The sequence below is a fragment of the Falco punctatus genome (genome assembly GCF_963210335.1).
Source record: "Falco punctatus genome assembly, chromosome: 6".
NCBI classification, from domain to species: domain Eukaryota; kingdom Metazoa; phylum Chordata; class Aves; order Falconiformes; family Falconidae; genus Falco; species Falco punctatus.
This window is the reverse complement of record NC_137585.1, coordinates 7128950-7155020: the sequence shown is the minus strand read 5'-3', so window position 1 is coordinate 7155020 and position 26071 is coordinate 7128950. Positions and strand designations below refer to the sequence as shown.

Here is a 26071-nt window from a genome sequence, read left to right as displayed (position 1 = left end):
TTTTGCAGTCAGCTACATGGGGAAAAAAATGGAAAAGTCACTTAAGTCTGCTACAAATGGGGACACTGGTGGACAAATTTTCGTGGGAAGTGCCAAAAGAGAGTACAACAGTGGTGTTACAAAGAAAAGCAAGCAGTGGATCAAGTAGACTTAGAAGAAACATACCCTATACTTTTATTAAATGTAGAAGCACATGGGTTGGTCTGAATTACTTGGTGCTTTTAGACATATCTAGGTCACAGTGGGCTTAACGAGTGTTGCTCCCATTAGGAATGGTGTTACAGATGTGCCCAGGAACCCTGAGAATGATCCCATGGCCTGTTTTGGAGAGTGCTGTACAAACATTCAAGAAGATGGAGTCCCTACCTGGAGGAGATTATTGTAATTAGAGCATGATGCAAGTACTGGGTGTAACAAACAAATGGAGAACGGGGCGCAGTAATGATAGGAAAGTGTAGGTGGATAAACTCGTTATGATGTACAGCTAGCACGAATAAACATAACAAAACAAAATGTAGGAGTGAGAGCAAGAAGAGGAATATTTAATGCTGATCAAGTGGAATGACTGACTCATATGAAACGGCAATAGGTCACCCCAGCGCAGTGCTGCATCTCATTTCTATGGTGCTAAATAGTAACATATTAATAAACAGCCTTCCCGTATGTGGGCATGGGCACCGCCTTTACCTTCCTCCCTCAGGTACATGTCCAAAAAATCTTTTCCCATCCTGAAAGATACCTCATGAGCATCAGTGCTTGTGAAGTTGCAAGCCCTCTTTATCCTTCTTAGCACAGTCCTAACATTTTGATCAACCCACCGGTGTTCGTGGCCATTTCAGGGCGTGCTGGAGGGTGCATAAAAGGTTGGGTATTTGTCTGGAGTCTTGACCAGATTCCCACTTGATACTTTTTCTGCAGCGTTCTCCTGGCACTTCACACGGGCATACCTTTGTCATGCACTCTCACTGACGGCTCTGAAGTGCCCCAACGCCCACATTCACCTTTGCACCTATGTCGATGCCCAGCTCAGGAGGTCTCTGAGAGAGCAAACACAGAAACACCATCTGCACTGACTTTAACCCATGGGTAATATTCAGCTTTATGTCTTCATTACGCTGTGCCAGTGGCATGGAGGGAACCTCCCAGTGTGCAAACGCCTGGAAATCTTGGTGAAGGCAAGCTGGCTCAGCTTCAGTCCAGCTACCCCTGCAGTACAGGTGTTACGGTCGGAATTACCAGCAGAAAAACTGGCAAAAGCAGAGGTTACATCTACTCTACAAGCAAGAGGCGTGCTTGCTGACTCATATACGCCTGCCTGCATCAGCTTTAGACCCTACAGGGCAGCCTGTACAAACCTGTCTGAACGCTGGCCAAATACATCAGGGTCTGAAGAAAGTACGGTGGTGCTGCTGTCAACAACAACTTCAGAGCTGCTCAGCTGTCTTCACTTCCTTTCACCTCCCTTCCAGTTCAAGTGCAGACACAACCAGTTTCACAACTTCTGTGTGAAGGAGTACAGCTACCACCTCTGGAAAGCAAAAGGAAGCAGGTTTCTACTGAGTAAAGCATGAGACCATGCACCGCCATCTGCACTGTCGTCATCTGCAGATGGTCAGCTTTGGGCACTCTGAGGCCTCCTGGAAGCTGGAACAAGCACTGGAGGGCAGCAACTCCGTTATAAGGAGACTGAAGTGGTTAACTGTGGACCTTCGATCGAAAGGCCAGCTGAAAGCAGCCACCCGGGTTTGCGAGTGAAGAAATTACTGGCCAGATGGGAATACTCTGAACCCTGGCACCACACTTCTCCCTCAGTCTGAAAAGAGCATGTGTTTGCCAGCTGCCACGCTGTGATACGCACCTTCATTCTTTAGTTTGAGAAAACTGCAGGATTTCTTTCTCTTCTTGTGTGTTATTTGCAAATAATTTCAGTGTATGCAGGACTTCATGCCACAGCGTGTAAAAGGCTGTGCAAGACTGACTGATGTAACTATGAATTTGCAAAAGCCTTGGCAGATTAAATCTAAGTTGGTTACTTCATAAAATTGATAGTTCTTTGTTTTCCTGTCATCTGTGGGCTCACTCAACATCACTTACCCTTGGTTTGGCAGATCTGGTACAGGTGTGTTTTCACATCTTCCTTGCTGTGAACATGGACCAAGAATTTGTCCCCCCTCATTTGCATTTGGAAATACTTTCATGCACCTGCTCTGGCCGGGGTAGAGTTACTTTTCTTCGCAGCAGCCCGTGTAGCGCCATGCTTGTGACTAAAACCGGGCTGGTAACACACCGATGTTCGGGCTGTTGCTGAACAGTGTTTGCACAGCATCAAGACCTTTTCTTTTTCACACCCTGCCCCAGCAGCGAGCAGGCTGGGGGTGACCAGAGGCTGGGAGAGGACACAGGTGGGTCAGCAGACCCAAGGGATATCCCACACCATATGACACCATGTCCAGTGAGAAAAACTGGGGGAAAGGAGGAAAAGGAAGGAGGGGATGTTCAGAGTCATGGTGTTTGTCTTCCCAAGTAATTGTTTGGTGTGTCGAGGCCCTGCTTGCCAGGAAGCGGCTGAACACCTGCCTGCTGATGGGAAGCAGCAAATTAATTCCTTATTTTGCTTTGCTTACACATGTACCCTTGCTTCACTTATTAAACTGCTTTTGCATCAACCCACAAGTTGGGTTTTTTTTGCTTTTGCCCTTCCAGTCCTCCCCCCCACCTTGGGGGCGGGGGGTGAGTGAGTGGCTGACTGGGGGCCTGGCTGCCAGCTGGGGTCAACCCACCAGTCCTTTTTGGTGTCCAGCGCACGGTAAGAGGACTTTGAGACAACATCATCTGATCGGAGCACGGTAGGTAGAATTTATAGCTGTTAATTAGCAGGGTCCTGTGCTTGCTTGCTTTAATGCATATTGGAATCTGGTGCTTGTTAGTGGCTACTTTGGACTTTCGCTGTTTATTGTAGCACTTATCATTTTACCAGGCTGTGCCAGGGAACATTTTGTTATCAGCAACAGGCAAAGGGCCCAGGCACTGCTGCTGCTCCTGTGCTGCTATACTGGATATACTGGAACATGTGTTACAGGGTTAATTTTCATCATAGCAGCCCACAGGGTGTTGCATTTTGGATTTTCGACTAAACCAGCGTTGACAATACACGAATGTTTTAGCTGTTACTGAAGAGCATTTGCACAGCATCAAGGTCTTTCTTTTTCCCCCTCTGTCCTGCCAGCGAGTAGGCTGGGGGTAGGTGAGAGGTTGGGGAGGGGACAGCCCTGGGACAGCTGACCCGAGCTAACTGAAGTCCTATACATCAGCAAGTAGAAGCAAAATCTCCAACTTGTGAAACTGATGCAGGTGTATTGAGTCACGCTCCTGCAATCAGTTTTGCATTTGTCTATATATGTATGAGTCTGTGTGAAGTTAAAGAACTAATTATTTATTTAGAATCTTTAAGATCATGGCCTCCTAAAACATAAATGGTTTGGCACTTAAGCACACAAAATCCTGGTTCTGCTGAAGTTAGCAAGCATTAATTACCTGTTTTCTAGGGTAAAACCTGACTCTGAAATTTACATTTTCTTTTTTTAGTGAATATAGCTTGCATTGCTATTTCACGACTGTATCAAACAAAAATAAATTAAGCATCATTACAAAATATTAAGAAACTGATTTTCTAAGATGAAGCAATTGTTCATACAATTTCACCATTTGAAATTAATTCTAATTAATACTGAAAATTCCCATCAAGCTGTTTTTACTTGTGATACAAAATTTCACTGATTATTGCCAAAGAACTAATACTGTCGAGACAAATATACACAATAAAATGTTGATGATGTTTTTCATGCTACAATATTATCTTTTCCAATATTTTTCCAATATATTTTCCAATAAAAAGTAATAACAGTTTGTGACATAGTAAAAAAAGACAGAAAATATTTGTTTAGTTTTTATATTTTTTTTCCACTTCTGTTCTGTACCTTCATTTTGAAATGCATGGTCTGTAAGATACAAGAATTGAGAAACTACCGAAATAACTTGGATAACACCACACGAGGTTCAAAGATAAACTACTTTGAAAAACCCACTCTGCTGAACTGTACCTAGTGTGATAAGTGGAAGTTCTGTAATTAAAATATTTACAGGACGGAAGACAAAAACACTACTGAAAGCTTAGCTTAAAACTCTGCTGGAGTAATCTGTTCATGGACTGTGTATATATTTTCACTAGATGTAGTCATCCTGGGAAAAATCCATGTACGTTCCATGCACAAGAGTAGTTCCATTAGTGAAAACTTCGTTAGAGCTAAATGGTAAAGAAGATGCAGATGTTTCTATAACCCAGTTTCATCTAACCTTCTCTGCCACCACCACTGTGTATTCTCACTGAACAGCTACAGTTCTCAATGCCTTCCTGCTCGAGGGAGCTCCTCCTTCCCACGGTCTAAACGTCTGTACGGGACCAAGTGTCAGTTCTGGATTCTCACTTCGGTTCTGCCATTGCCGTTCCATGACCTGCCAGGTTATATCACCTCCCTTCTCATTTCTGGGAAAGAAAGATATTGCTGACTCCGCCTTCCCTTGCCAGGGCAGCGAAGATTAACTCTGTGGAATCCACGGCATTTCAGACATGCTGGGTATGTAAGAACCGAGCCAATAACGCAAACCCACCTTCTCAGAGAAGGGGCTGCACACACCTCAGCACTGGCATCGCTCTACACCTTGGTCGCAGCGACGCATGGAGGCGAGGCCACCTCTACAATCATTTCTTACCCAGACATTGCTGGAATGCAGCACCACAGCTCCATATCTGCACCGGTTTTCCCTCTCAGCCCTATGTCTGGAGAACATCCACCTGCTGTAGCTTTCTATTCCCACCCCGTGCTGCAGAAGCATTACAAAATGGGGATAATCAGGGCTCAGGATTAAGGCCAGAGTCTCCATCCCTAGAGATTTAGAACTCAAAATTATGTAAAAAGACAGAATACTTGTTAGGATGAAGAAGTGATAATACAAATCAGAAGGGACTGCTATTTCTTCCCAGAGAAGAGAAGCTGTTTTCTAAAGTGTGTATTTGTCGGAATGAAGCATCTGCCAGAGAAATCTCTCTCGGCTCTTGCTGGCAAACATTAAGGTCCTTTGAGGAAGCACATACGCAAGCTACTAAGTATGATTGTTTTAAGTTTTTTTTTAAAAAATTGTTGTTCTGCATGATGATTGCTGAAACGTTAAGAGCTCCCAGACTTGTCAGTCCTCTTCACAGCAAGACCCTCACCAAAATCACAGCCATAGAGTTCTACCCGAAGGCCAATACCATGATACCATGTTCTTGGAACGATGCGGATAAACCTGGACAGAATGGGTGGGTTAAAAAAATGCTTGACGTGCCCGTTGCTGTTTTCATTACCCGAGAAAACCTGCAAATACACAATCACACAATTAGTTAAAAGGCAGCGCTTAAACCCCCACCCCGCGTTTTCTTTTTTAAATGGTTCCAAGCTGTTGCATTACCCATCCAGGGTAGATGGACTGTCACTTCCAATTTTAGGCAGGACCACATCCAGTCTCTTTCTAAAATGCTGGGTCAAAGGTAGTTCAGGCCAGCAATACCTGAGTCTGAATGAATTGAACAGCCTCCGTTTCCATCCACACCACAAAATTTGTCTTTCTAATCTGGATGGACTAAAAAAACCCAAACTTCCCTTATTTTACTCCTGCTAAAAGCCCTTGTGGGTTAGGTTGGTGTAAGGTGATATGGGAACAATGTGAAGTATTGTGTCTGCTCTGTGGGCATCTGGAGTTTTCCAGCTCCGTGACAGCAGAACTGCTCGCTAACATTAGTTTCACTTATAAAATCAAGGCAGAAATGAAAAAGCTGAAAAGAGGCCCTGGCAACCCCATTGTTCATTCAAATTAAACGTCCTCCTTTACAAATAACATCAGCTCCTTTTACTGCATTCTCTACAGATTTGGCATTCTTTCCTTCTATTAATGTTAATTACTATGACCAAAATCAGATGCATATTAGGACGTTACCTGTAGTAACCCCAGCTCCCTAGTATTTTAAAGTCCTGTGAGGACCCCTCTGTGGCTGGGTATTCTGCCCTCGTGCCTTGACTGTGCTCAGCGTCTAAAACCAAGCAACGAACACGACTGCCTGAGCTGACGGTGATACCTTTGCCACGGAGCTTGAACCATCCATATAGGACCTCCACTCTGAGCCTTGGTCGCTGTATAGGATAACATAGGTTTTCACAAAGTTTTCAGCAGATATGGACTTGACTCCCTGGGTAGCGATAGCAGTTATCTTCTTAACTGTGAGGAGATCAATTTGCAGCCACTGTTCCTTGTTGTTGAGCTACAATTGATAAAAAAAGTTGTCTATTAGCAAACATATGCCTGTCTGTATTTGCTTAAGTGAAAAATCCTGTTTAGAGACAGTTAAAACTGCATCAAAGCTGTATCAGAGAAGCGCAGAAGAATAAAGCTGAGGCAAAAGTCACAAGTGTTCTTGGTAGTCCATACAATTAACTTCTTCACTGCAGGTGGTGTATTTGGTGCCTTAAGATGTCCACATTAATTTTCAATACATAAAAAATAACACAGATTCATCTCCAGTATTAAAATATAATACATAATACTAATACCAAATGCTCATACAAACCAGGAGCAAACCTCAAGGTGCTCTGTAAAGAAATGCACCTCCATTTTGAAGACACAGAAGCTCACATTCCTTGCTCTGGGTCATCCACCCCCAGACCCATTAAGCTGCACCGCCTATAAGCCAGCCCAGGATGGGTTTCTTTAACCCCTTTGAGACAAATATTCAAGTCATATTCACCTCCTGAAATTAAAAGGGCTGCCTCTGCAGGGAAGTGCTGCAGGCTCTGGCCCAGAGGACACCACCCATCTCAAAACACGATTTCATTGCTGTTGCCAGAAGTTCAACAAGTTTCCTACTGGGGGCTTCTTCCCAAAGGATGGCTGTGAAGTAACCTTAGCTACACCTGGCGCTGAACACAGCGTACAGGGCGTGCACGAGCACACAGGCAGCACAGATTTATTAACTGTTGTCCCTGGTTTTCACTTGTTACCTTGGCTCGCCAGGCATTCACCTTCCCTTTCTGATTGAGACGAGCAAGCGAAGCGTCCCACGTGTTAAACCAAGATGTCTTAACCGACGAGGCTGTTATCTGGGTATTCTTGATCTCTCCATTTTCCATTCCAAGTGGCAAAGAGCAGCCTGTTAAGAGAAGTGCCATGTTATCTCCAGTTCATCCAAGTAGCCACAGCCAAAACAACATGCTGGAATTGAGAACGCCCGCAATTTTAGCTTCATTTAACGTATTAGGTAAAAAATTTGCCAGAAAGGAAGCACCAGCACGTGACCCATTCTTACCATCTACTTCACAGCCCAGAAGCTCCATGCGAAGAGTAGGTCTGTTGTAGGCCTCGGTTGGGTACACTCTGATGTACCTAGCAATAATAGGGGGATCAATGATGTTCTCTTTTACTCCATAGGCATTGGAATTACCTTCAAAAATCTATTAAAAGAAAAAAATATCCACATATAGTTAATGAAATTCAAACACAAGCTTGCATGCTGAACGCCTGCTCTGTTACAAAAGTAGTCTTTTTTACACCATTAGCCCCAGCCGTGGTGATGAAACACCCCACACTGCAGAGCAACTTGAAATATTTCACGGTCCCATCTTAGCATATTTGGAAGCGCCTGAAGGCCTCAATCCAAATAAGCAACCCCTTTCTACACGCTGCATAAGCCTGTAAGAAGACACTAGTAAAGAGGCAAAAGGACAGGTAAGAGACACCAGGTTTTCGGTTTGGGAGTTGTACCACAGAAACCTCAGGGTAAACTGAAGCTGTAAGAGGCAGGGCTGGAGCAGCTGGGCGTCAAATGAACCTTTTTCAGGGTACAACCACGCTTACTACACAGGCCTTCTGCAGGCAATTCAGGCAGTTTTAACTTTCAATTGTTGTGACAGCAGAAAAGGAAGGACAGGAAGGAGGACCTAATCCCAAACAAGGTAAGATCCAAGTTTTAGTTCTCCTTCTTGCTTGCTTCAAAAAGGGTGACACGGTCTTAGGAAATAATAGCAGGGAGAGATGCTCATGAGAAAGCCATACTCTATACAGCCAAGGTCACAGGACCAATCTAAACTCCAGTCTAGGAGATTTCTCACCTTAAAATCCCTCTACTGGTCTGAATTTTATTGTATTGGTAAACACCCTTTGGGGTGTCAAGCGGTATTATTAGGTCTCTGAAGGCCATTATTTTTTCTGCTCTCTCTTAACATAAAACTGTCACCTCCCTGCATCACCCAGTGACACTGCCTAGGTTGCTGCAACCCCTATGGCACGTACAGACCTTTTGTGCTGATGAGCTGTCTCCTCTGAAGGTGTTCCACTTTCGTTTGTCTTTGCTGTAGACAATAAAGTACTTCTGGACGTACAAGGACTTTAAAAACTGCTTGGCTCCCTGCGTCTGTATCCCAGTTAACAGAACTTGTCTTTGAAAGTCCACCTAGGAACAGCAAACAGTGTTTATAGAGCCAATAATGCACAGCAAAATAAATTTCATTCTTTAGCATCTACACAATAGCTTTAAGCCCTGCCTTCTGACACTAACACTCTCCAGAGAAAAAACAACCAGGTGCCGGAGGCCAAATTACTGTGTCTCGCTCTCCTTTCACCTGTGTATTTGTGTGTGCGTTTAACTTCAGAGGCCACTTTACAGTGTTCAGCGTTCAGCACAGCGCCACAAAGACACCTCAAAAATACCTGTGTCCCCACGGTAGGCAGAACTCCGCTACCCCATCTCACAAGTAGGCAAAAGGAGTGTGGAGAAATTAAAGGCTCACATTTTCATAATCTGCCTCTAGTTTGGGACACCCAGGCTGAGAAAAGGCATATGACATTCTGAAGAAAAGCCACCATTCCTGTTAATATCCTACCCAAGCCCCTAGCACATAAAAACAAATCGGCAAGATATTCCTATCGGCAGCGAAACTCATTCTTCAGGATGCGTACTCCACGTCTCTGCATACTTTACTGCAGCAACCTCAGCTTCTCACTGCCATGCCCCCTTATCAAATTCTTCTTCCTCCCAACATTATTTCCAGTTCCACATCAGATCTCCCAACCTTCTCCCCCTACTTCACCTCCACTAACTTGCTAGCAAGTGTTAGCGAGCCAAACAAAAGACCTACCTGTTGAACTTAAACTGCAACACTAATTTGAGAATTTCTTTTCTCCTAACTGCCTATTTTAATGAAATTTGTAAAAAAATCAACTATCCTCCCTAAGTCTGGGTGCAAATTGGCTCTCTGGTGCAACAGTGATTGGGATGGAAGAAAAAGATGGAAGAAATTAGGTGATTGAATGATATAGTGCTTGCAGCCATAATTACAAGCTTGGTTTCCCTGTTAAGCCACACTGTGCTGTGTCAAGTTGGACACAGAAGCATCCAAACCAACCAACCCCCCCCCAAAACTATCTGAAGCAATGCTTGACAGTGTTACGCTTTAAATGATCACCCAACACATACATATAAGTATGTATTGTTGGGTAGATGTCGGGGGGTGGGGGGAAGTAGTAGAAATAATGAAAAAAAAAAAAAAAGAAAAAAAATCCTTTTGCCTAAAAAACGGTTCTATCTAAATTGTGAGGGTAACTGTCCAGTCAACGGGCTGCTCCAGGGGAGGTGGAAAGTTTGCGCACCACAATCAAACTTGCTACATCTTTTCAGTTTTCCCCATCAGTCTTCTCAGCGAGAACAAGAGTAGCTTGATGTTCTCAAGCACAACTCAATGATGGTCAAGCACGTGTTGTACCAACTATACCTGGATCCAAGGGAATCCTTCTGTTTTCACTGTAGTGCTCCAAGCGTTGTATGTTCCAGAATTGTGTAATCGGGCTAACTTAGGTTCCCAATAATCTAGATAGAAAATATGAATAAAGCAAGAATTTAAGATGAGATACTGGGAGGAAAAACAAAAAAACAAAAAACAAAAAACAAAAAAAAACAAAAAAAAAAAAGAGCAGAAGAAAAAAAAAAAAAAAGAGGGCTGTAACTTGTTAGTGATGCTGAATGCTTCAGTTCTTTTCTGGCCTGTCTTGGGGGAAAAAAACCCACCAAGAGACTCTAAAATCCATAATCAGACTCTAAAATCCATAATCTAGTATAATTTGGACATGGTCAGCAACTGAAAGTCAGCTGTTACCCTGCAAAGTATTGTAGTTGGCAGGATGACTTTAAAAATAATGGCCTTTTATGTAACGCACTGTCTGCTGCTTTGGAACCAGGGTTTAGAGTTTGCTAAACAAGCTTTGGATGCCAGCAGGATGAGACACAGAATGTGCTTACATTCACGGAAGAGAGCTCCTTTCTGCAAAATGTTAACAACTGATATGGAACATATATGACAAGACAGCTTTCAAGCCTTCGTAACACTGTGGCAAGGAATGGAGAAAGAAAATTAAATCCACAGAAAAATCAGTTTTCCAAAATAAATAATTTGTTATTTCAAGGGAGAGGATGTGTATATGCTTGCACATATGTGTAACCTATATGCCTTGGCTTGCCACTGCCCATGTAATATTCTATCACTTTCTCTACCAAATGATCCTACTTTTATACCAGGAATAAACTTGGTAAATTAAAGACTCTGTCATTGCTCTGGACGCCAGATTCCCAAATCTCTCATAACACATCTATTTGGTCCTTTCACATCTCATACCACATGCAAATCTCAAAAGCTTTTTGAACACTTTGGTGTTCATTTTCAAGCAGGGAACCCAAAGGACAAAAAGATAAAGCTGGATCTGTTCCAGTTCATCCAGTAGGCCATCCAGGGGACTTCCCGACTCTCAGGCTTGTGATACTGACAGCAGACCTGTGACCTTGTTAAAATACAATGGTGAGGGCCTACCTAATACAGCTTGCAAAAACGTTGGAGAGCTTCTTAGCCTGACAGTTGACTCACTGCTGAGCTGATCTTGTAAGATGTATCATGAGATGACAAAAGAATATGGAACTGGAACACTTTGTTGGGGATATTCAGGAGCATGGACCTTTTCAAGTATTAACTTACCTACGTGATCTGAAGCGGTGATTTGTGAGTCGAGTATAACTCCACTTGCTAGACCCATTGGAATTCTGCACTCTAAAGAGAGCACAGTAAGTTGGTTGTTAAAGAAAAGGAGTGCTAATCCAATATATATTCTGGTGGAATCTTCTAAGACAACATCACTCAGAAGAATTCTTAGTAATACTGTGACATCAACTTCTCAGAGAAGGCCAAGTTAATCTCTGCAATTCCTCTCAACAAATTAATCCACTGATCACAGTGAGGAAACCTCAAATTCAAAGCTAGTACACTAAAGGAATAAAGGCAGTATTCTACGTAATTCAAAGCTAGTATGCTAGAGGCTAAACATCTTTTGTTCTAGAAAAAAATTACAGTAACTACTCCACCCCCTCCTTGAATGCACAGAAAATCTGCTTTGGTTTTTTGCAGAACAATCTCCCAAATTTTTCTTTACTGATCCTGAAAGGGTAGAGATGACTTTATAGCTTGACTCCCCCAGCCAAAAAACACCTTTTTTCAGTACCTTTCTCTATAACCAAATAGGATGCCTGCATTCCTGCTTGCTGATATTCCCCCACTTCAGTGTCTAAAAGCCACCAGCCAGGTCTCTGTGGTTTCATTTCAATTGTTCTAAACGAGCCTTGAAAAAAATGGAAGAGAAATGTATCAGAAACATGAGCATGAATGATAAGGTTGATGTTAGTGAGGCTGGAGGCTAAACCAAAGATCATCCTATGCCTTAATCCAGAAAAAATAAATAACCTGCTACATGTTACAGAGAGAGCATCATCTCAATCATTTTTTTTCCTAGTAAGGAAGTTCCAGCTGGAGACTGAGATTGGAATTACGTGACCAGATCAAAACCTAACCTTCACTGCTGGTGCAAAGTACAAAACCTTGGATGCATGTCTGTAACAACAGATGTATACACATTAAGTACAGTGCTGAGCCGTGTAATGAACGGTGTTTGAACAGTGCTACTAAGTTTATTACATAATGTAAGGATGTTAATTCTGTGGTGCTGATTATAGTTCTTACTCCTGCTGCCCCGGTGTTTTGTTAAGTAACATAAAGAAGCCAAAAGCGGTGTGTGAGAATGTACGGGCCCTTCCTCTCACTTTCCGTGTGCGCCAGGAGTGCCCAGGATTGAGCAGGAAGCAGATATGGTTGAGGCTGTTTGCTGCACTTTTTAGAAAGCACAGTACATACCTTCATTGCTTTTCTTATATTCCTAGTTAGTACAGACATGAAAATTCTGGTTCCCATTTAAACAAAAACATAATAGTTGTTACAGTGAAAAACATCGCCTTAAAAAGCTTAGTGAATAAATGTTCATTAAAATAAACTCCTATCATTCTAAGCCAATCCCATTATTTTGATCTCCTTGTTGCCTATTCTGCTGGTTTTTATTTTATTTTTTTAAACACCTGTGGCTAGCAATACAGGCTTTGTAAGTGCTGTTATTGGACACGTTCACTGCTGACAGTGATGGGCAAAGGAGTATATCCTGTGGCCTAATGAATGCTTTTAACCTATTTCCTTCCTCCCTGGACATAAGAATTCTCCTAGGGCTCACACTGGTTATTCCTCTTCTATACTGCACTCATCTTGACATTACAAAATAAACCCCCACCACACTGAGCCAAATACCAATAGTATTTCGCAGCAGCTGTCAGTGAGACTGCAGTGGTACTGCAGCCTGGGGACACAGCAACAGGACTGCTGCGCTCTTGTACATCCGTCATTTCACAAGGAATCGGCGGCTGACACTATCCTACTGACTTCCCTTTTCCAGTACTCTGACCTTTACTGCCGGACACCTTCCAAAGCCAAGCCCAGCACGATGACCTCCTCTGCAGATAGGAAAAGAGAGATGCAATAAAGGAGAGAAACTCGCTCCTGCTCACGTATTCTTTGAGTGCCAAGGAAAGTGGAAAACAGAAGGCAGTGCTACAGAACCATACTGCTACTCATTTTCCATATATATCCCTTCTCATCGGAGAGGAAGACAATTGTCCAAGCATTTAAGTTTTGTCTATAACTACTCATATTTCCAGTTTTAAAAGACAGCCATGACACCTTTATTTCCCCCCTCCCACAGCACCGAGGGAGGTTCAAAGTTCTGACCATCATAGCCAAATGAACTCTAAGTGCTCTCAAACTTTTTCTTACTGTGCTCAAAACCAACTTGTGTTCACCTTTACACTGGTTCAACGGCAACAGACTGCAACGGTCACCCCTTAGAACTTTGCTCTGATACGTACCTGGAAGGAGTGTGTATGTACCAAGCTGGTGCTTTGGCTCTCCTTGTTCTGTGAAGGTCTGTCCATGAAAATGAACAACATGAATGTCTTTCGGTCCACCCATATTCAGCAAATGCCATCGGACCAGTTCACCTTCATACATCCTCAAGCCTTGCAAATTGTAGGTAATCCCATTAATGGCTGAAAAAAAAATTACTGTGAGGAAAACCACTCACAAAGCTGGTCTTTTAAATTGCTAGAATGCAATTACTAAAACGAGTAAAACTTTTACTGAAGGGACGCATTTGGGAAAAACACCACTTTTTCCAATTCTGAGTGCTACACATTTTATGGTCTATGTACATCAATTCAGAAAACCCAGGGACCTCACCAGAGAATCTGAGCAGTTCGCTTGCAACACGCGGCAGCCAGGAAATCAAGAAGATGTAAGAAATAAAACGCCAGATGGGAACATGAAGCCCAAAAGAAACGACAGCTATCCGAAACGTGCTCTGCAGCGTACATTTCCACAGCTGTTTAGTCACAACTGAATATTCAATTAATAACTGATTCAATAGATGACATTTTCAAAAGGCAGATTCCACTTCTCAACGTGCCTTTTTCAAACATGATCACTTACAGCACACAAGCATCATCTTTGCAGAGACAGAAACACAGAGTTTCATTACTGACCATTATTTCAAAGAGAACAAAGGGCGACCTTTGAACAGGCAGCCACTTACTTCACTGTACATGACTAAAACCTCTGTATCCACAGAGAGGTCTATGAAGGGCTGTGCTACAGCTGCTTTGAATTCCTCAGTAGAACTAGTTGATTTATCAAATTATTACAATATTTTAAAATTTCAAAAACTTTCCAGGGTATTACCTTCTTACTGAAAAGAGTTTGGTTTTTTGTGTTTGGTGGTGTGTTGTTTGGTTTTTTTTTAATGTGGGGCATAGATATATGTAAGTGTGAGAGACAAGTTTTCTGTTGAAAATTTCAGCTTAATATGTCCTTTCTTCATTTTAATAACTAATTTCTAGTCAATGCTAATCTTTACATATAAAACTATGACTATTATGGGAAGGGGAGATGGCAGGGGAGGAGCAGAGGGAGGGAGACAGAAAGAAAAGGAAAAGAAAAACTGTTTACATAATTAGCGTGTAGGATTTATGGATGTTCAAAGGCACTGTGAGCTGAGATACCTCCTCAAACACCTTTCCCTTTACCCCAATAAACTGAATATTTGGTAAAATGAATTAAGTACCATAGAATTTGTGGCACTGCTGCATTTCCTGGGCCTTCTCAGTACAAGGTCTTCTAGAACGTTTGTCAAAGTACCAGCTTTTCTCTTCATCAAAGACCATAAAAAGCAAGAAAAAGTCTCGGGTGGCTGTGCTGCCATTGTTTGACTTGCTGAAGGTTCCTTTCTGACAGATCAGTATTGGCCCAATCAAACCAGAGTGAATATCTTTCTCCTAGGAGGTAATAAACTCATATTAGATGTAAAGGTGGATTTTCCAAAATACACCAAAACCCCATAGCATTCTGTAGAAATGCTTCAGGTCCTAAAAATTTAAAAGCAGATGCCAGAATTGCTGTTGCCTTATACCTTTACTTTCCCCTGCTCAGGCTACCAAAGGGTTCCCCCAGTTTGAATTCTTCAACATCTTATTAAATGTCAGATGGGAACATCAGGCCCAAAAGACAGGATCACTATCCAAAACGTGGCCCGCAGCGTACATTTCTACAGCCACAGAGTAACATCATTTGGAGATATTAAAAACCCAACTGGATACGGTCCTGGACAACCTCCTCTAGTTGACCCTGCCTGAGTGGTGGTGGTGGTGGTGGTGCCAGATTAGGTGATTGCTAGTGATCCCTTCCAAAGTAAATGTTTCTGTGATTCTGTAATCAACCCCAGCAACACTACCACTTCCACTGTGATTTTCTTACCAGGTTTAAATCAGAGTAGTAGATCCAGGACCGACAAGTTGCTCCTGACTGCACAGGTCCTGATCGCCTGTTTGCATACCACACGTAAATATAGCTGTTATTTGGCTGAACCTCATCATCTTCCTTAAACCAAGCAGTAGATTCATCATCATAAATGCTTCCCTCAGAGGACTTTTCATAGAAGAGTCCATGAGCATGGAGGGAATATGGTCTGGATGCCAGATTCTTAAAATGAACCTAAAAAAATATATATATATATATATATATATAAAAGTAGATTCTATTCAGCACATTCAGGCCTAAACCAAAATCCCAACACAATACATTCCCGTGACCTCAAACCAGGGTCAAGATCTGCATGTGATTATAGGTTATGTTGTGCATGGTAAAGCTGCAGGGATAGCTTTTGGTATCTCCATGCAGTCACCCTCTTTGATGCAGGTAGTTAATTAAGTAGTAGAAAGCATGAGCCTAACTCCCCGTCTTCCACTGAAACTGGGTTCCTAGGAATTGTACTGCTGCCCTTCACACCTGGATATGCTTAGTTACAGCAGGCAGGGAACTGGGGAGTTTCTGCCTCATGCTTTGCTGCAGTTGCACTGAAGGAAGGCACAAACCCGTACAACTAGACCTCTGTATGTACCACTCTTACTGAAATCAGTGCTTCTCACTTATCCCAGAGAAGTATGTAGGTAGGGAGATGATCTATTTACCTCTCATTAGGGAATGACACTCACTCCCAAGCTAAAACAGCCGCTTTCTTTTACTCATGTTTTTAAATGTAGCTCAGTGTGTTCCTGTTGTGCACTACTCCCAGTGAAATAAGCAGAAAGCAGTGAGATCTGCAAGTGAGATCTACTCTTCCCATCTAATTCCACCCCTGTGTGTTGGAGACTGGATGAAGAAGGATGAGAGAAGAGAAACTCTACAGCAATGTGCTTCCTAATGCAAATATACCACCGTATTGCCAGGGATACAGTTCCTCTCCATCCTTGTTTGTATTAGAACTGGCCAACCCATTAAAGCAAAAGTTTTCAGAGAAAAAACCCCCACACTTTTTGGACATATATATATAAATTCATCTTGAATACAAATTTACTAGTTTTTAAAAAAATAAGATGCTCTCTTTACATATATAAAGTGGTATTTTCAGTGCAATCTGGGTTTTAAAAAAAACAGTAGTTTTTTTAAAAAAGTTAAACTTAAATCTCATTTTACATTAGATTGATATGTCAGTATTTAATATTGGGACCCATTCTATGTCCCACTAAGATCACCATAAGAACCCTACCCTGTACACATATTCAAAACATGGACCTACCAGAATAACATCGTCCACTTCAGCTCGGATAACTGGCCCCAGGATGCCAAGGTGTTCTTTATATTCATCTTCATCCTGAAGAGTCGTAAAGGTACTGTCTGTATAGCTTTGGAAGATCACCTTATACGTGGTGCCATCTTTACAGGTTTTGTCATTCATCGTTGTACTGAAAGGAAATCCTCAATTAAAAACCCACACACTGAATCAGAAATAACAGCTTTGATGAAATCCGAGAACTCATATGGCAGAAGCATTTTAAAATATAAAGAATAAACCACCAATAAATGTCAGATGATTCTGAAAATCATGCCTTGCAATGTTTAAGCAATTCTAGTTCTACAGTTGTACATGAGATCCTTCAAAGATTTGGTCAGCTTTCACTGGAAAATTGCAACTAATCTCTGGAAACCCACCTGAGATCTATTTTCCTTCTTTAGCATTAAACTTAACAATCTGAATCAGAGCTTAGCTCAGCACGTAATAAAGTATAGGTGGTGGGCTCACTATCTCACAGTTGTACCTTCTCTGGAAAGCCAACAGAAACACATTTTACATTCGATTATATCTGCATTTTGCAACACAGAGCTGGTAAGAAAAAAAACAACCACCAACTTTCAGGCATTTGCACCATTCTTCAGATCTTAAATAGAAGCACCAAAATGCTATTATTCTGATAAAACGTATTATCATTTCCTATAAACCTTGCTTTGTTGTCAAGTCTACAAAAAGCAGAATCTGAAAAAAAGTCATCTGGTAGGAAGAAAGGGTGGTTTTCGGCTCTTCAACACACTGACACAGTATGTGCCACGGGCTCTTATTTTCACTGGAACTATCCACCTCCCACCAGCTGAGGATAAACCTCACTGGGGAGATCTGTACAGAGTTCTGAGCACTGGGATTCCTTTATTTTGCAAGTGTGCATAGAAACTGTCTGTGGCTTCTGCTGTTTTTGCAAAAAGTGTCATTTACACAGACACAGATGAGGCAGGAGTAAACTTGAAGAATGCTGAAAAGGTGGAGGGAAAAATATCAATCAAATAAAATAGAAATTAAATTTGAGAAATAATATATGTTTGGAGCTGAATTTTGTATAATGAAAACCTTCTTGGCTCCTATTTTTGCTGCTTTTGATAAAAACCTGAAGCTGCGGCAGTTTTGGTCTTGTTCATCAGCTTTTTGATGAAGAGCGACTAGGAATTCTACACATTGTAGGGTGAGAACTGATCCTAATTCGTATGAATTAAGATAATGAATTTTTAGTACAGTTTCTCTCAAGTCACATACTCTTTTCTGTGGCATAGTGGCCAGTCTTCCCTGTCAAAATGTAAGAAAACCATTCACCTTTATGGTTTGTGATCCAGTCACCTTCTGAGTTCTCTAAACAGCAGGAACAACAATGCAGTAATTCAAGCAGCTTTATTTTTACTTTAAGTATAAGGCAGTCAGTCACCAGTGTGGTTAATCACTTTGCACCTTTCATGTATTTTTAGTACTGCAGCCTCGTGAAGTTGGAAAGTGCTATTATCCCATTTCATGATACAGAACTGAGACACCAGAACCACTTCTTGTTAGGGCTGGAAACTGTGAATTCATCCTGCCTATAAGCACATCCTGTCTATATTACATCAGCCAGTCCATGAAATTCCCGGGAAGACTTTGTACAAGGAAGTCTCTATCCTGTCTCTACTACAGAATCCGAGAACTCAAGGAGGAAGGAAAACAGGCCATTCAAGTACAATGAAACCAAGTGGAAGTAGTTTCCCTCGACCTCTTACAGCGGGTTTGTAAAATTCTGTTTCAATGAGTATTTCTAGTGAGTCTACAAAAGGGGGTTAAGGAAGAAAAAAAATAAAAGGAAAAAAGTTATTATTTGTGTTGCTCTTGATTACTGTAATCTCTCTGTGACATTCTAGGGGGGTCCCAGCCTCCCATGGAAAATGCTTAGGTTTCTGTGACTTGAGATGCTGGGAATCACATCGCACATTACAGATACTTCTACGTTTATCAGCATGTGAATCAACATTCTGCTAGTCTGTCTCAGGATGGTGTACAAAATTAAAGCAAATTATTTAGCCAAACCTTTTTTTAGATCCTGCATAGTTCCAGCAGACCTCTTTAGCTGCAATATAGTATCTCCTCTCATTCCCTCTGCTACGCAGGTAATGTTCAGCGATGTTTTCTGGGTTACGTTGTTCGTTGATATTCACTTTTGGATCTGTCATGTATGGGTCATCAAAGCTCACGTAATGGTATTCGTATTCACTACCAGATGTCTCCTCGCCGTAAGATCCTTCCGTAACATATTCATAGTCTCCATTTTCTTGGGGAAGCCCAATCAAGATCGATGGCTTAAGCTGTCGAGGGGTGAGCGTGTAATTTAGTGACTCCCCGTGCCTGGCTCTACTAGGATCCACTGTGCAGTTGGCCTCACCTGGAAACAATGTACGGCCAAACCCTGCCATGGGATTCGTGACTTTTGGGGGCTTTTTACTCCTTGGGCTCAGCAAGTGGGTCATTTTTGGGTATTCCTTTTTTTTCCTTCGGATCTTGATGAAAGTTCCAGATGTACTCAAAGTATCATTCTTGTTCCCCTCCTTTCCTTTCAGAGTTGGGTGCATGTGGCTCCCTTTCTGTTTTTCTCCCATTACATGTGAGAACCCTTGATACTTCTTCATATGCTTCTTATTTATGAACGCTGTACCATTTCTGCCACGATGATTTAACTTACCATGAACAGATTTATCTAAATTTGCCTCTAACCCCTGACTCTCTTTTGCAGACACCAAATTCCATTCCTCATTTGTCATTTTAGATGAGTGTTTCCCAGCCCTGGGCAACGATGCCTCTTCTAGTAAGTTCTTCACTAGTGCAGGGCTGGAATTAGGGCTTATATTGCCTAACGTATGATCTAAAGAAAAAGTGTCTGCTTGTTTATCTTTGGATAGCTTGGGTTCAGAGAGGCTGGATGCATTAGACCCATCCTGTACAATGAGGTCCAAAGCAAGTGTCAAGTTAACTGCACGCATGGCATTTTCCATTTTGGTTTCCTCCTCTTCCAGTTCATCATCATAATCACTCGGTAGCTGGCCAGCTCCCACCATGGCTATATCGGATGTGTTCTCTGCACGATGCACAGGATGAGGTGCACTTGTCTTGTCAGAAAACGAGACATTTTTATTTCTGACGTGATTTAGAAGGGCATTCATCTGTTGGACAGCGTAAAACTTAATAGCCAGTGAGGCTCGCTTTTTCCTTTTCCTGTTAATGTTATAATTTCCTCTTCCTGTGCTTTCCTCTTGCTTCTTTTCTGGAACAGATTTACTGTCCTTTCCATCTGCTGGAAGCTCCTCTGCAACATTCATTTGGCCTTCCCCACTGCTCAGCAAGTGTTCACCTGCAGACACGTTACCATGATCTGTTTCATAATTGCTTTGGCTTCTCGTCTCAAATACCAAGTCAGCCTTTCCATCGCCTGTGCCAGCTAAAAGTAAGTCCTCTTCTGCTGTGACTGATGTGTGGTTTGACTGGAATGTTTCAGCCTTGACTGGGGGAAGAGTAGTGACATGAGTTTCTAAGAAGTTGGAGGTGTTTGTGGATTCACTGCTATTTATAGCTGTCAGACCTGAGCCAGCTGCCACCTCAGACCTCGTGTCATCAGTGCCTTCATACTGTTCCCAGGCCAGCACTGTGAGATTTTGGTTTTCTTCATTGCCTGATGCCTGCCTTAAGCTTCGGATGGAGTAAAAAGAAGCCAGGTAATCCTGATAATCCATATCCTCCTTATCTCCTTCTTCTTGCACATCTTCTTCAGCTGAGGCAGAAACTGCCTTTTTATCAGTCTTGGTGGGACTGAAATCCACAACATCAAACATGTAATCTTCCTCATAGTCACATCTGGCATCTCTGAATCTCAGCCTCATGCCGTGACTCATCTCTGGGGTACCCCAGGATGCTAAAAGCCAAGTACCTGCAATCAAAATAAAAGTGGTTTTCTAATGTGCAGTAGTTACCAGAGTGAACGTTGCCTATCATGCAAGTGGTCAGGACAAGTTGCTGGGTTTGTTTCTACAGCACCTGCTATAGCAGAGTGCTAATCCTCATCTGGGATTTCAACGAGCTCTCATTGATATGAAAAATAATTAATGTAAATAATTAAAAGCACACATGAATCAATACATCTAAGAGCTGGAGGTCTTCTCCTCAGACTAGGTTGTACCTAGGACCCAAGTCCAAACATAATCCATGAAAGAGATGGACATCAAAAAGAAAGAAAGAAACAATATAAAGGATCCTCTGTTTAGACCTGGATCTAAGACTGGGATCTTTCGAGATAAAGTTTTAATTTTGTCCTGTCCTTAGTATTGTATACATTGCCACCCAGACAGAACATTCTGAACAGAACAAATACATTCTGAGGCAATGTGGAGAAACATCTGACAAGTGTAGTATTTTAAAAGCTTCTGAATGCATAAAGAATGATCTTTAAAAGAATAAAGTAATTTGCATTTCCCATCTGGACACAAAACATTGAACTGCCAATCTGAGGAATCTCAGATTAACCTAAAGGTTTTAATAATTGCTCCAAAACCTAATCAGAAAGTAAAGTTCTTTATCTGAAACTAGACTCTGCAGAGTACAAAATACAAGGTTTCCCTAAACAGCATCAAGTTCTTTGCTTGTTACAGCTTGGTTTTGGAACTAGCAGAAATGATAGAATAGACAGAATTAATCATCAGAAAACCAGCCTGTTTTATTAAACACGTCACATACAATTTTTCTGTATTTATCAGAGTTTGAAGTGACCTGCATAGATTTTCTGATTATTAACAACAGCCAATTCACAAAAGAAAACATGCCCTAGAGATGGAAAGAACAGATCACATACCAAAATCAAGCGAAAGTACAACTTCATTACTGGGGAGGTTTCCATAAAGTCTGATGGAGTTTTTATGATTCCCTAGTCCTGAACAATTAAACACACTTAACATCCAACATATTTTTAATTTATAAGGTCTTGATGCTGTGCAAGCACTGAAAACAAGCTTTGAGGTTGTAAAGAATTTGCTATTTAAATAGATAAAAGATATAAAAAACCTTGGTATTTTAAATAGGATAAGGATATCTAAACCTTAAGGGATTTTAGGATGATCACTAAACACTCCCAGCCTTCAATCAAGAAGAATCTCTGTCCTTTTGCAGATGATTCCGTAAGTGTGGACTACATGGTTTCTAACATCACCTTTTCAAGATATGGTATCAATCCTAATTAGACGTCGAGACTGATGGACCAGTAATCCAATCCAGTCAGGCAGACTTTACCATTGCTAAATGGCCACAAGCCTAAGGTGAGGAGGTGTAGCCACTTTGTCCAATAATGACTGGCATAATTTGACAGTCTTGGCCCATTTTAGCTAGCTCAGGGTGGACAAGTATGTGGCAAAATTGGAGTTGACACTGGATTATTTCCAAGGACTACCTTAGAATTATTTTAAAATGATCATTGCTAACCCCAATACTATTTGTTCATTGAAAACAAACAAACAAAAAGAGCCTCAGTATAGCATACAATTATGCTATGGGCTAAGTCTGTGTAGCCAACAAAACTCCATACACAAGAGTTGCACTGGGGAACAATTCAACATTTTCCAGCACCATGTTTAGCTAAAAAGCTTTCCTTCCTATTTAGGTAAGTTCTTACAGACTGGATAAAAAAAAAAAAAAAAAAAAAAAAGAAAAAATAAGTCCTAGAAGAGCTGTCAAACACCATAGTTTTACCACTTACCAACATTGTCCATTTCCACTGTGACTGATTCTCCACTCATTGGGAAAAGGTTCAACACATCTTCATATTTCCCTCGATACAAAAAAGAGTGCCCAGAAAGGCGAAGAGACACAATATCATCGTGAGTGCCAACACTGGAAAAGTGCCACTGAACCACATTGTCTTGGCAAAATCCCAGGATTTCACTGCTGTCAGACACATAGCCATTTATCGCTAAAAAGAAAGCAAAATAAAAGCGGTCTCAATATTTTCAGAGCAAGACTTTTAAAACCTCCTGTTCTGATGTCAGTCCACTTGCACTGGATTCACATTTGCACCTAGAAAGAGGCTGGCACAGGACTGAAACCACAATAGCCTTGAAGGAGATTCCAGCTCTGGAAATAGCATTTCTAAGGCAGCAGGCTGCTACATCAAAGCCAAATAACCCCTGCCTTTGCTTCAGGTTCCAGAGTCAGCCTGGTCCCTAAAATATTGCATATTTCTGTATGGTGCCACCCGTCATGGTTAGAAGTTCTCTAGACTCTCTGACTCTCTAGAGAATTCCTTGATTGCACTATAGCTGAGAAAAAGCAGTCACTGAACACTCAGGTTCACAGGAGCTTTGGCAATATTCAGCTTGATATCCCACTCACTGTGCATTATGTTCGAGTTATAGAACTTGGGATCATCCCTTTTAACACTGGCAGGGTTGCTGCAGTAGTCCTTGATGTTATCCTCTATGTACCAGCTCTTATTTTCATCAAACACAGCAAACATTGCATGCTGCTCCCCATCTGCCTTTTTCTGAAAGACAATCAATACAGCAGTTACATTTTATGAGCAGAGACACGTATTAAGGACACAATCCTACTGTCTTTCTTACTACGTAAGCAACATGAGCTTCACCAGAGTTGCGGTAGGCGTGATCCAAGGGCTAAGTTAAAGGGAGTAGGGGGTCAAGCCTTCAAGGTCACAGTCCTACTACTGCAACCAAGCTGTGGTGGAGCACTGAGCAAACCACTAGCACTGCTGATATGCAGATGGTGTCCAAGTGGGCTCTCTGTAAAAGGACCAGTCTCCTGGTTTGAACAGAGGACAAGCTTTTGACATTTTTTTCTCCCAAGTGATGCTCAAGTCTTTGCCAAGCAAGATTTCAACAGATCTCTCAGAACTCTCCTGTGCTGTTTGCATTGTTCTGGATTCAGTGATGTCTGAGACTGTAAGACCCTGTTGAGTTTTATCTGTTACAGAAAGGGACCAGCTCAGATCTGAATGTCTTTAGAGTGTGAAGATATAATGGCAGCAGGGAAGTTTACTATCAAGTCTAGAAACAGACTTTCAAGTCAGGCTGACCTTCTGTTGAAATGCTGCTCTTGCTAAGAAAATCAGAATACAATTCCTCTCCGGCTGTGGACAGTTAAAGGACTTTTTCTTCAAGTCATTTCTTCAGAAGGCTGTTGGCTTAATTGCTGCCTACATGACCGTTCTTGAAGGGGAGCAAAACCAAATTCACTGTAGATCAAATCATATTATCTAAGCAAAACCTCTCTCTAAGAGGTTGTCAAACATGTTACCTGCACACCCTTCTGCGTCAGTGCTTCACTTTTACAAATCAGAAGTGGGCCAATCAGTCCAGAGGCTATATCCCTCTCAACATCTACAGCGCTGTGATAGAGCCTTGTAATACACTGTGCGTCCTGTGCCGTAGGTTGGTCCGTTTTAGTAATTTTCCATTCATAAGTGTACGTCTTCCCTGGTTCAATTCCTTTACTCTGGGTGTCATTGCCTAATTAAAAATAAAGAACAGTAATGACACAAACTTAGAACCAGATCTTTATATAGATCTGCAGGCTCTCTCTCTGTACACACATCTCTCTCTCTCTTTATATATATATATAGGAGCACCTTGCAATGAAATTGGTGCAGTTATGCCATTTCAAGCTACCGCTAAGTTCAGCACGAACTTCTCTAAAATCACAAACAAGAACAGAAAATTAAGACACCAAAAAAGGGTGTTTGCTCACACTTTGCAGATAATACCTTGGTTTCTCTACAAGGCAACACAACAGGTCAGCAGAGGCAGTGCATAGAACGGAGGTCTCCCAGCCATGCACGTTCCAAGCCACAGCATCTCCTTCAAAGCAACCAAACCCTCCACAACAGTAAGAGGTATGCAAAATCTAATTCACAAATTTCTTACTTGTGGGACCCAGAGGATAATCAGCTCCTTCTGCATTCTTGGAAAGTGTCACTCCATGGAAGTAAATGCTGTAGGGTCGACTGGCCTTATTTTTGAATACAATCTATATTGATAGGCAAATGAAAAAAGATAAATCTAGTATTCAGCAAATCCTTGTCTGAATACATATCAGAGTTTCGACTACAGTAAAATTTGCCTGGTTTCAGCCTGGGAAGTGTTGGAAAAGCAAAAGGATATCTTAAAGATTGTCTGATAATGTAAACCCACAGTCTAAATGCAGCTGGTACCCTGCTGCTGGGCTTTGTAGAGCCCATTGAGCGAAGTTCAGCTTCTTAAACCTGGTCTCTGAAAAAAATCCAAAAAGAACACTTGTTCTTCCAGCTACTAGGCACACACTACCTCAGGGAATATGAGGTTGCTGACTAAAGTTCTTATGAAACTTCAATATGGGAGAAACCAAACCTAAACAGATTTTAAACCAAATTTTGTCCCAGATTCCAAGACCCATAGAGGATACAGGAGGAAAAGACAAAAATGTCAAAACCAGAAAAAAAGAAGGAATATGATAAATTCCAATTCCGAGTCACAGAGTCATGGTGGCAATTAAAGGTCATGAAACATTGTAATGCATCGGTAAATGACAACAGAAGGACAAGTGGAGACAGTAGTATACGCCTGTGATGCAAATGCATTGTAGTTTCATTTCATAATACCATGAAAGAACATTTAACTATGAGAACTGAGTACCATTGTCTAAAACAGCCAGAAAAAATAACAACGTAAGGAATGAGGGGCTCATGAGTTTGGCCTCACATCCAAATCCATCCAGAAGTCCAACTGGGTCTAGCTTTCTTCCATTTTGGACCAGTGTCAACATGAATTTTACAAAGAGTGTGAATGAAGTGTGTTTATGTTGTAAAATAAAGCACAATCATGGAAACTATAGAGGGAATGCTGAAAAATTTCAGCTAAACACTGTCACTTGTGATCATACCTTTCAATAGGGCCAGTATTTATAACATTAGCTATATTTTTGGACAAAAAGCACATATCAAATTAGTTCTTTTGTGTCCTTGGCCAAGAGAAATCTATGTTGTAGCATAAATCTCCGAATTTATGTTACTTACTTTGACTTTGTCATTGAGTTGAGCTCTGATAATAGGGCCCAAGATTCCAGTTTCCTTGGGACGAGGATTGTCCAGACGTTTAGTGAAGCTGGCATCAGTATATTGCCTAAAAATAGCCTTTTTATACTTTTTACCTATGAGGTTTGAGAAGTTGTCCAAGTGCTGTGTTTTATAGTGTCTTAAAAATAAAGGAAAAGGCAAATGATCAACAAAACTTGAATAGTGACGTCTATCAGAATAAAGGATTAGTACTCAAGCAACTGGTAGAAACCTCACTTCTTGAAAAAAAAATCCAAACCCTAAACTAACCTAATGCTTGTCACCTCAAATTCTAACCTAAATTAGGTAAGAAGA

General features: G+C 41.5%; 1 protein-coding gene across 12 annotated transcripts in view; it reads right to left on the bottom strand.

Moving 5' to 3' along the window:
- Positions 1 to 3412: 3412 nt before the first annotated feature.
- F5 (coagulation factor V) overlaps positions 3413 to 26071 on the bottom strand; it is a 44584-nt gene continuing 21925 nt past the window's right edge. For all 12 annotated transcript variants that reach the window (XM_080393584.1, XM_080393586.1, XM_080393591.1 and 9 more), the window contains 18 exons: positions 25718 to 25895; positions 24591 to 24693; positions 23965 to 24176; positions 23044 to 23194; positions 22412 to 22624; positions 18709 to 20596; positions 16630 to 16795; positions 15309 to 15545; positions 14620 to 14830; positions 13370 to 13549; positions 11629 to 11745; positions 11109 to 11180; positions 9858 to 9952; positions 8384 to 8539; positions 7397 to 7541; positions 7092 to 7240; positions 6173 to 6355; positions 3413 to 5414 (listed from right to left, as the gene is read on the bottom strand). In XM_080393584.1, coding sequence (XP_080249710.1) covers positions 5226 to 5414; positions 6173 to 6355; positions 7092 to 7240; positions 7397 to 7541; positions 8384 to 8539; positions 9858 to 9952; positions 11109 to 11180; positions 11629 to 11745; positions 13370 to 13549; positions 14620 to 14830; positions 15309 to 15545; positions 16630 to 16795; positions 18709 to 20596; positions 22412 to 22624; positions 23044 to 23194; positions 23965 to 24176; positions 24591 to 24693; positions 25718 to 25895 — 4645 coding nt within the window. In that variant the 3' untranslated portion in view covers positions 3413 to 5225. The remainder of the gene's footprint in view (positions 5415 to 6172; positions 6356 to 7091; positions 7241 to 7396; positions 7542 to 8383; positions 8540 to 9857; positions 9953 to 11108; positions 11181 to 11628; positions 11746 to 13369; positions 13550 to 14619; positions 14831 to 15308; positions 15546 to 16629; positions 16796 to 18708; positions 20597 to 22411; positions 22625 to 23043; positions 23195 to 23964; positions 24177 to 24590; positions 24694 to 25717; positions 25896 to 26071) is intronic.